Here is a 10,379-nt window from a genome sequence, read left to right on the forward strand (position 1 = left end):
TTTGGTACTGGGGATCAATCTCGAGACCTTGTACTTGCAAGGCAGGCGCAGGAACCACTGAGCTAAATCCCCGGCATCATCCCTACTTCTTCAGCCTTTCCAAGATGATTGGTGCATGAGGCTCAGGGCTCTGCCTTTGTTTCCTTGCAGGGCTGTGGTGGAGGCTGTGCATCGACTTGACCTCATTCTTTGCAACAAAACCGCTTATCAAGAAGTGTTCAAACCTGAGAACATTAGCCTGAGGAACAAGTAAGCTGGAGACTCAGAACCACAAATCCTTACTGTTTCCCTGCCTGTCTCTACCAGAAACCCTGCTGGATATCAGTGTGTGTTTTCTTCTTTAACTTCTCGATCTCATGGGACCATAATGGGCTGTAAAATCTCTTGCCTTCCTCACAGAGGAGATGGGTGCGAACCAAATTAAAGTTCTCATCCTTCATTTTATATTTTTATTTATTGGGTTTTTTGAGAGAGGGTCTTGCTTTGTAGTTCAGGCTGGCCTTGAACTCACTATGTACCCCAGGATGGCTCAAACTTGCAGCATTCCTCCTGCCTCAGCCTCCCGAGCCCTGAGATTACAGGCATGACCACCACCCTGGCTTTCTGGGTTTTTTTTTTTCTTCTTCTCCTTTTTTTAAAAAAAAAAAAAAAAAGCTGGGGAATCTCTGCTCCATCTGCAGCAGCTTCTATATCCATTGCACTGGTGCAATAAGAATGGCATACAAAGCCAGGCCTGGTGTAATCCCAGCACTTGGGAGGCTGAGGCAGGAGGATCACTGTGAGTTCGAGACCAGTCTCGGCTATATAATGAGTTGCAGGTCAGTCTCAACTACCTAAAGAGACCCTGTGTCAAAAAAACAAACAAAAAAAAAGGGGGGGCCAGGGATTTGGCTCAGTGGTTCTGCTGCCTGCCTTGCAAGCGCAAAGGCCCAAGTTCAATCCACAGTACAAAACAAACAAACAAACAAAAAAAACTTCACTAATACAAAAAAACAAAACAAAACAAAAAAGGAATGACATAGGAGCCAGGCATGGTTGTCCAGGCCTCTAATCTTGGGAAGCTGAGGCAGGAGCATGACAAGATCAAGGGCAGCATGAGCACTTTAGCAAGATCTTCAAAATGAAAAAGTAAGTGGTGCCTGTGGCTCAGAGCAGAGTGCCTGCCTGGCATGTGGGAAGCCCTGGGTTTGTTCCTCTGCACCACATACACATGCCTAAAAAAGTGGCTTATGAGTGAAAGTAGTTGGCCGTACTGCACAATGAGGGAAAGGAGGGAAGGGTAAGAGTGCAGGGTGCAGGGAGAGACTGTTAAAGTTCTGATTGCTTTCTGTTCCTGTCTTCTGTTGCTCCCAGTGCTTTCCTAGACCCTTACTGTGCTTGTGCCGACTCTGGATGTCACTTGGGGGCGTGTAAATTCCTTGGTGGGGATGGTGCCCCAGCCTTATTCCTGTGTCCCGTGCTCGGGACGGACAGTGTCTCACGCTCCCCTCCCTCCCAGGCTGCGCGAGCTCTGCGTCAAGCTTATGTTCCTCCATCCTGTGGACTATGGGAGGAAGGCTGAGGAGCTGCTGTGGAGAAAGGTGTACTATGAAGTCATTCAGCTGATCAAGACGAACAAGAAGGTACAGCAAGGCCCTAGAATGTGGAAAGCTAAGGAAGACTCAGCTGGGAAAGTGGGCCCGGCACGCAGCTGGAGATGGGATAGGCTAGGGAGGGGCGGAAAGGAAGGAGGGGCCAGGTATAACTGGGGCTGGAGAAGGAGGGAAGGTGGGGTGAGGAAATCTGCCCGGCCTCCAGGGCTCCGGGCGGGCCAGGAGGTTGCTTATTTCCTCGGTAAGATGCACAGGTTGAGGGAGGGGAGTGGTACTCTGACTTACTGCTCAGCCAGCCCCTTCTTTTCCCAACCTCCAGCACATCCACAGCCGCAGCACCTTGGAATGTGCCTACCGGACACACCTGGTTGCTGGCATTGGCTTCTACCAGCATCTCCTTCTCTATATCCAGTCCCACTACCAGCTGGAGCTGCAGTGCTGCATTGACTGGACCCATGTCACCGACCCCCTCATCGGTCAGTGGCCTGAAAGGTGTTCTCTGGGGCTCTTGTACCAGGTATTGAACCCAGGACTTTGCGCTTGCCAGGCAGGCAAAGCACCACTGAACTACATCCCCAATCATGTTTGTTTTTTGAGGCAGGGTCTCAAAAAACAAGCCTTTTTGAGTTCAGGCTGGAATTTGCTATGTAGCTCAGACTGGCTTCAAACTCATGGAGATCCTCCTGCCTCAGCCTGAGGGCTGGAGTTCCAGGCATGCGACACCATACTTGGTGCCCAAAAGGTGGTATTGAGTAAGTGGATTCTCACGCTCATTCTCTGACCTTCGTGTCTCTCAGGGTTTGTGCACCTTGTGCCCCCGCCTGGCAGAGGGAGATCTGGGCACACCTGCAAATGCTTCCTGAAACTTGGATGTGTGCACACACGCACATGGGTCAGGGTAGAGATGTGAGGAACAGAGGCCCAGGACCGTGAGCTCCTGTGGAGGAGCAGGAGGGATGGAGTAGTTCGGGTCTGGCAGGTGGCATTAATTACATTTCTTCTTTTAGTTGGAATTTGCTGGCACTTTCCTTTGACTTCTCAGTATTTGATGAGATTTTTGGCCTGGCCTACTGGCACATGCCTGTAATGAGGCAGGAGAACCACTGCGAGTTCAAGGCTGACCTGAGCTACATAGTGAACTAATAATGAGACCCTGCCTCAAAAATCCAAAAGAAAGAAAGAAGAAGAAAGGAAAATAAGTATTGAAATTTTTGAAAGCACTGGAAAATGCGGGGTTTTTTTTTTTTTTTCTTTTTCTTTTTCATTCTTTCAGAACAGTAGAGATCCCTTTTCAGTGAGCAGGTACTGGCTCCAGTTTTGGTACCGGGAATCAACTCAGGACCTTGTGCTTGCCAGGCAGGTGCGGCACCCCTGAGCTACGTCCAGCCCTGGCAGCAGTTTTACTTCCACTTCTAGCTGGTTTCTCTTTGCTTCGGCCTTTCTTTAGAGCTCCTCCCCAGCGCTTCTGGCCATGGCAGTCCCTTCTTCCCACAGCACCCACCACCCTCCTCAGGACACATATCCTGGCTTAACAGCGGGGCCATGGCTTTGCCGTGCCTGTGACCCCCACATGGCAGCATCCACCGGTCAGAAGCCAAGCATCTGTGCTCTGTGTGCTGAATGCACCTGAAACGACAGCTCTGCGGCGGCCAGCGTGTGTGAGCCTGGGCTCCATCCCCAGCACACACTGCGGCACGTGCCGAGGTGGCCCCCACGGCCCCAGACGAGGCTGCAGAGGGTCAGTTCCCAGCCACGTTAGCTTTTCCCTGCGGGTCTTCTCGTTCAGCCAACTAAGGTTTCTACAGGAAGAAGGGGAAGCACTTTACAGAGTGGGAGCCCACACCTAGTAGAGGCTGCAAGGGGCAGTGGGTTAGGGGATGATCCCTGCATCCCGGTGCCAGGGGTTTTTGGCTTTTTGAGATAAGATCTTACCTAGGTATCCCAGGCTGGCCTCAAAAACTCATGATCTCAAGCTGGGGATTCAGCTCAGTGGTGCCGCCACCTGCCTCACAAGTGCAAGGTCCCAAGTTCAATCTCCAGTACCAAAAAAAAAAAAACTCATGATCTTCCTATTTCAGCCTTCCAAATTCTGAGATTATTGGTGTGCATTACCATACCTAGCTCAGATTGCGTTTTTCTCTTTCTTTCTTTTTTTTTTGGAGATAGGATCTTGCTACACAGCCCAGGCTGGCCTTGAACTCGTGACCATCCTCCTTCCTCAGTGTCCTGAGTGCTGGAATTAGAGGCGTGCAGCGCTGCTCCCAGCATCAGATTGCTTTTTGAATTCTGGCTGTGTGACTTAGTAGCAGTGACCTCCTGGGATTGCTGTGGGATTTGTTAATGCTGTGGGCATTTAAACCAGTGTCTGGCATGAGAGGAAGTTGGCACCCAGTGAGCTGAAACTTTCGGGACTGAGATGACAGGGTGGGTCGTGGAGGTGAGCCCAGGTGTATTTGGCTGTGGCTGTCACTGATCCTCAGGCGAGGTGAGGTGAGGCGAGCTTGTCTCCTTCATAGGAAGACCCTCCAGTGGCTGCTGTCTCCTTGGGACCCCACTAGGCAGAGGCTGGGAGCTTTTTCCTGGGCTCACTCGCATTCCACTCTTTAGCAGGTCGGCTTTCCTTCATCCCCCAACCTTTTGTCTTTACAGAGATGGCTTCTACAGCAGGAACTCGGTCTTTCCACGACAGGCGTGTATCTCCTCCTAGACACCTGTCTATTCTGACTGTTTAAACGACTTCCCTCAGTGGCACTGCCCTCCTGGGTTAGAGCCTAGCCCTCCTCATCCACTTCCATCTCACCCTGTGAAGGAGTCCTGCCTGTGAGCCCCTGCATCTCTGCCTGAATCCAGGATGCTGCGGGAGTCAGGCTTCCAAGGAAGGCCTGGGGGCAGAGAGTGGGTGCTTACACTTCTTCCCCTCTCTTTCAGGATGCAAGAAGCCAGTGTCCGCCTCGGGGAAGGAGATGGACTGGGCACAGATGGCCTGCCACCGATGTCTAGTGTACCTGGGGGACCTGTGTAAGCGTCCAAGCCTTCCCTTTGCTCTGTTTTGGGGCACAGCAAGGCCCAGGCTACTTCAGTGGTTGGTGCCGCCTTTCACATGATGAGAGAGCAGAAGGAACAGCTGGGCCTCTGATCATTTTTCCCTTCCATTCTTTTGTTGTTGTTGTTCTTTTAGGTAGGGTCTTGCTCCAGGCCAGGCTTTCCTGAAGTCATGATTTTCCTGCCCCAGTTTGTGGAGTGCTGGAGTTAGAGGCATGCACTGCCTTGCCTGGCTTTCCCCTCCTCTCTGCTTCCTGTGATCCTTAGTTTCACCACCGTGCCTTAGGCACAAAGGATCAGTGATTAGAGGAAAGGGGAAATACCTTTGAGCTTTGAGAAGTTAGGATGATCTCTGTTACTGTAGTGGGTTAAAAAGATTTTTACTTGACCGTCTTCTCTTTTTTTGAGACAAGGTCTGATTATGTAATTCAGGCTGACCTTGAACTCACTATGTAGCCCAGGCTGGGTGATCCTGCCTCAGCCTCCCGGGCCTGGCTTCCTCTTTCTTGCTGGAGGCTTTTATCTTTATGGGCTCTTAAATGAATAGAAATTTCAGCAGGACTTCAGGGAGCGCTAACAGACCTGAGGGATGTTCCTGAGGACAGAAAGTTCCCTTTTGCTTATGGCTCCTGAGTCTCTGGTCCTCGTAGATGCCTGTGCTTCATGGGGTGGCTGCTGTGTGGCTGGCAGGGTGTGTTACCTTTTATAGACTTGATGCTCTGCAGCACCTCCAGCCCTCCACAGCACCTTGTGGGCATTGTGCATAGAGGCAGACATTTCCCAGTGGTGGCCCGGAGTACCCTTGTGGTGCCTTTGTAGATTCTGGAAACAAGCATCAGAGATGTCTGCAGCAGTCACACGTGCTGCAGCTGCCCTTCACGGGGAGGCATAGCAAGAAGCCTTTCTGTTTTACACACACCAGGTCCTTTTGACCTTTTGAACCATCCAGCAAGGAAGAGCATGCGGGTGGTCGGGCTGTGGTCACGCAGGTCTAAGATTGTGCCAGGGACCCCTCAGCCTGCCTCCTCGCTTGGGTGTCTGCCTCCCAGGCTCTCTCAGCTCTTCACTGTGTGGGGGAGCTCTCGGAAACACAGAGTCACCCTGTCTCCCTTCTCCGCCCTGCAGCACGCTATCAGAATGAACTGGCTGGGGTAGACACCGAGCTGCTTGCCGAGAGATTCTACCACCAGGCCCTGTCAGTAGCTCCCCAGATTGGTAAGTGAGCCCCTGCTGGCCCCCCTGACCAGTAGCATTTCCAAGAAGAAGGCAGGCAGTCTCCTCATTTCCCCAGGACCTTGCCACCCTGAGCCCCATCCACCTTGTAGCACACGCGGGGCGGCAGGGGGGTCGTTTCACCAGGAGGAGGGAGGCAGGAGAGGAAGAGGGGAGAAGAGGGCTCCCTTGTCCACAAAGTTTCTGTAAAAAGAGGACAGGGTGCTTGGGCTGTCCCCTCAGCGAGATGAGGAGTATGATTGTATGGTGGGGAGAGGAGGGCTGGCAAGGCACTCAGAGGTAGGAAACGGAGCCCTGGGAGGGGAGAGGGCGCCGTGGAGGCCACCTGCTCAAAGGCCGCAATGGAAGTAGAAGGCACACACACAAGGGGCAGGCGGTTCCAGCACAGCGGGCAGGACGTCAGTGCCCCAGAGGAACAGAGCTCAGCTGCTGCTCACCCGAGGCACCAGCATTGCCTGCAGACCCAGCTGGTCTCCCCTGAGTGTCCAGGTGCTTAATGCGGGTCGGGCTCGCCGGCTGACTGTCTTGTGCTGTGTGGACGCTCTCACTCTGCAGGGATGCCCTTCAACCAGCTCGGCACCCTCGCGGGCAGCAAGTACTACAACGTGGAAGCCATGTACTGCTACCTGCGCTGGTGAGTATCCCCAGCGCTGCCCAGCCCTGCTCTGAGGAATTTCAGCTCCTGATGGCTAGATGTGAGAAGGCTGGAACAAGGAGCGCCTCCATCCGGGGGCCCCGACACAGCTCTGCTGCTTCGCAGAGAGCCACGGGGTTTGTAGGCACGGACACAGCCAAAATGGCTATACAGTACTTTATGCAAAACTGTTACTTATCTCTCCCTGCAAGAAATCAATTTGCTGTTACATAAGATGGTTCTGAAGTGGCTCTGAAAAGATCTTCAGGATTCTGGAGCCCCAGTGTATGAATGTGGTCACAAGCGTGGAGCAACCTGCTTGGCAGCGGGATGGGTCTGACCCTCCGCTCTTAGAAGAAAAATACAAATTCAGGGCACCCAGGATGGCCTTGACGTAAGGTGCTAGTGTGTGAGGTACCGAGGGCAAATGTTGCTGCTGAAGGGGTCGTCAGGGGTGGACCACCTGGGAAGCCCACAGCGCTGAGGAGTGAGGGTGAAGTCCACTGGGGAAGCCAGCTGTTCTTGTAGAGCGCGTAAAGTGCCCTGGCTGTAATCAAGGGAGGATGGGGTTATCTGCAGAGACCAACGCAAATTCAAACCAGGTGTGGTACACGCCGGTAATCTCAGCCCTGGGCGGGGGGCTGAGCCTGGGCTACACACAACCCATCTCAAACAAAAACCCAGTGTGCTGTGGTCCTACCTCACCTGGGAAAAGAAGCTTACTCCCTGTAGCAAGGAAGTGTCAGCCCCCAAGGCACACCTTCCCTCCCTCCAGGTATGTGCAGACTGGCTGCCAGCATCTTACTGCTGTGTCTATGCTTGGATTGATGAGGAGGTGTTTTTTGCTTTTGGGGTTTTTTGATACCAGGGATCAAACTCAGGACCCTGTACTTGCGAGGCAGGCATGGCGCCACTGAGCTAAATCCCCGGTTTTTTGTTTTTTGATGCTCAGGATGGAACCCAGAGCCTTATACATACTCTAGCATTAAACTATACCTTTTGCCCTAAAAGGTTGATTTTTATTTTGTCTCTGCTTTCTGAGATGGGGTCTTGCTGTGAGGCCAGGCTGGTCCTAATCCTAAACTCACTTTCTTGCCTTGGTCTCTCGAGTGCTGGGATTACCAGTGTGCACCATTACATCTGACTGACATAAAGTTTTCAGAAATAAGGCTGAGGCTGGGATGTAGCTCAGGGGTGCCGCCGCCTGCCTCGCAAGTGCAAGGTCCTAAGTCCTATCCCTGGTACAGAAAATAATAATAAAATAAAATAACATATTGTAAATATTGTCAGTAAAATGTCTTTTTTTGGGGGGGTACTAGGGATTAAACTCGGGTCCTTGCGCTTGCGAGGCAGGTGGCGGCACCCCTGAGCTAAATCCCTGACCCTCATTTTTGATAAATGTAAAAATAAAATAAATAAGACCAAGACAAATTATGCTGATTAGTACCAAATGTTTTTGGGGTTGTGCTGAGGATTGAACCCCAGGGCTTTGCACATGTTAGGCAAGCATCGTACCACTGAGCTACATCCCCAGCCTTTTAAAATTTTTTGTTATGTTTTGCAGTACTGGGGATTGAACCCAGGGCCTTTGCACTAATCTGCGCACCAAGCAGAGTCTTGCTCCGTTGCCCAGGTTGAGCTCAAACTCAGTATTTCTGCCTTAGCCTCCCAGAATGCTAGATTATAGATGTGCTCCATCACGCTGGTTCTGGCTTAGTTTTATTTTGAGACAGGGTCTTTTAAGTATTGTGCAGGCTGCCCTTGAACTTGTGATTCTCCTGCTTCAGCCTCCTGAGTAGCTGGAACTACGAGCATGCATTGTCTAGCAGATCCCTGGTTTTGTAGTGAGATGGAGGAGATTGGAGATTGAGCTTTGTTGTCAGTGTGGCCTGGGCACACTTGTTCTCTGAGCTCCACTTCCCGGTTTCAGTGTGGACAGTATTGGGGTTCACCGTCCCTGACACAGCTGGTGTTCAGTGTGAGCTTTGAGTGCGTGCTGGGAGCACCGCCTGGAATGCGATGGAACTGTGCGTGTTTGTAGTGGGGCTGGTGTAGAGTTAGGCTGATGTATTTCAGTGCTACTAAGTTTGTAATCCGAGGAGGATAAATTGCAGAGAATGTGGGGAGGAGAGTAAAATCTTACTCAGATTAATCTGAAATTGCTTGTGTGTTTCACCTGAGAATGTACAAGGAAGGTGAGGCTGCAGGCGGTGAGACCAGGGCCACAGAGACTTAAGCAGGAACATTTTAGCACAACACTCATGTCCCCACCTCTCCTGCCAAGACACAGCCGCTTTCCCCTGTGTCTCCTCAGCATCCAGTCGGAAGTGTCCTTCGAGGGGGCCTATGGGAACCTCAAGCGGCTGTATGACAAGGCAGCCAAGATGTACCACCAGCTGAAGAAGTGTGAGACTCGGAAGCTCTCTCCCAGCAGAAAGCGGTGCGTGGGGCCGGCCTGTGCCTGCTGTCTGCCTGGGTGCGGCTGGGCCACCCCGCATTCACCTGGGGCCCTGTCATTGCAGGTGCAAAGACATTAAGAGGTTGCTGGTGAACTTCATGTATCTACAGAGCCTCCTGCAGCCCAAAAGCAGGTGAGTGGAGGGGGAGAGGCATGGGCACCAAGCCCCGAGGACCCAGCCCGGCCACCTTTGCAGTGTTGGGTCCTGGGCCAAGCTCAGAGCAGCTCACTGCACCCAGAGCAGGCGCTGCATGGGGGCCAAGAGCAGTGAGCGGGAGCCACCACCCCTTCCCGTGCTGTCTGTTCTGCTTGCTCTGTTTGGCTTTGTGGCACGGGGGATGGGACCTGGCCCTGGCCTAAGCCTTTCCCCGAGTTATACCCCTGTTTCATTTTGCCTGCTTTGGTAGCCCGTCCGGCGCAGCTCCCTCCCCATCTGAAGCCCCTCGGTCTTTCCTCTGTGTGGTCAAATCTTTGCCCCTCCCTGCCCATCCCTGACCTCCATTACTTCTGCCCTTCTGTAGCTCCGTGGACTCTGAGCTCACTTCACTTTGCCAGTCAGTCCTGGAGGACTTCAACCTGTGTCTCTTCTACCTGCCCTCCTCGCCCAGCCTCAGCCTGGCCAGTGAGGAAGAGGAGGAGTATGAGAGCGGCTATGCTTTCCTCCCAGACCTGCTCCTCTTTCAGATGCTCATCATCTGCCTCATGGGTGTGCACAGCCTGAAGAGAGCGGGTAACCTTCCCGGTGTCCCCAGCCCCGCACCGACTCCTCACTGCCTGGTCACTGCCTGGCTGTTAGAGAGTGAGGGCCGCAGAGCCTGCCCTGCAGCACCTCCTGTGTGTCCCCTCCCACGGAGAGACACACACACGCACGCACACACCCACGGGCTGGGGGCCAGCACGCTCAGTCCGGATCAGTCAGGTTTTACACCCTTGCTTCAGGGGCGCTCAGGCCCACCGGGAGGCTTTCTGGGGAGGCACACAGAGAAGACTGGGAGGCAGCAGGTTGGGTGTCAGGCTGCCGGGCTCTCAGCAGGCGAGCTCAGATCAGAGGGCCCTGCTGAGGGCGTGCAGGGTGGCTGGCAGTTGTAGTGTAGGGATGGTGGGCTCGGGGCTCGGAAGGCTCTTACCCTGCACGCTTTTCGGTGCAGTGGATCCCTGGGGAATTGAGTGCGCGTGAGACAGGGATTGATGGTGCCTGCTCCTCATTAGGGGCCAGGGCCCTGACGCCTGGCTCTCCTGGCTTCAGGATCCAAGCAGTACAGTGCAGCCATTGCTTTCACCCTGGCCCTCTTCTCCCACCTCGTCAACCACGTCAACATTCGGCTGCAGGCCGAGCTGGAGGAGGGCGAGAACCCCGCCCCAGCGTTCCAGGATGAGGGCGGTGCAGGTGGGAGAGGGAGAGGGAGGGAGGGGAGGGGAG

At 53.4% G+C, this 10,379-nt stretch overlaps 1 protein-coding gene across 5 annotated transcripts in view; it reads left to right on the forward strand.

Moving 5' to 3' along the window:
- The first annotated feature begins 126 nt into the window (after positions 1–126).
- The window catches only part of Smg5 (SMG5 nonsense mediated mRNA decay factor), an 18,887-nt gene continuing 8,634 nt past the window's right edge, over positions 127–10,379 (forward strand). For 4 of the 5 annotated variants that reach the window (XM_019210604.2, XM_033758201.1, XM_019210605.2 and 1 more), the window contains exons 1-10: positions 127–249; positions 1,499–1,622; positions 1,912–2,068; positions 4,521–4,610; positions 5,760–5,849; positions 6,423–6,501; positions 8,816–8,941; positions 9,024–9,092; positions 9,481–9,689; positions 10,206–10,346. In XM_019210604.2, coding sequence (XP_019066149.1) covers positions 1,524–1,622; positions 1,912–2,068; positions 4,521–4,610; positions 5,760–5,849; positions 6,423–6,501; positions 8,816–8,941; positions 9,024–9,092; positions 9,481–9,689; positions 10,206–10,346 — 1,060 coding nt within the window. In that variant the 5' untranslated portion in view covers positions 127–249; positions 1,499–1,523. The remainder of the gene's footprint in view (positions 250–1,498; positions 1,623–1,911; positions 2,069–4,520; positions 4,611–5,759; positions 5,850–6,422; positions 6,502–8,815; positions 8,942–9,023; positions 9,093–9,480; positions 9,690–10,205; positions 10,347–10,379) is intronic. The other variant, XM_019210603.2, reaches the window with a different exon arrangement.

This window comes from Fukomys damarensis, unplaced genomic scaffold, assembly GCF_012274545.1.
Source record: "Fukomys damarensis isolate Sample0158 unplaced genomic scaffold, DMR_v1.0_HiC HiC_scaffold_33, whole genome shotgun sequence".
NCBI classification, from domain to species: domain Eukaryota; kingdom Metazoa; phylum Chordata; class Mammalia; order Rodentia; family Bathyergidae; genus Fukomys; species Fukomys damarensis.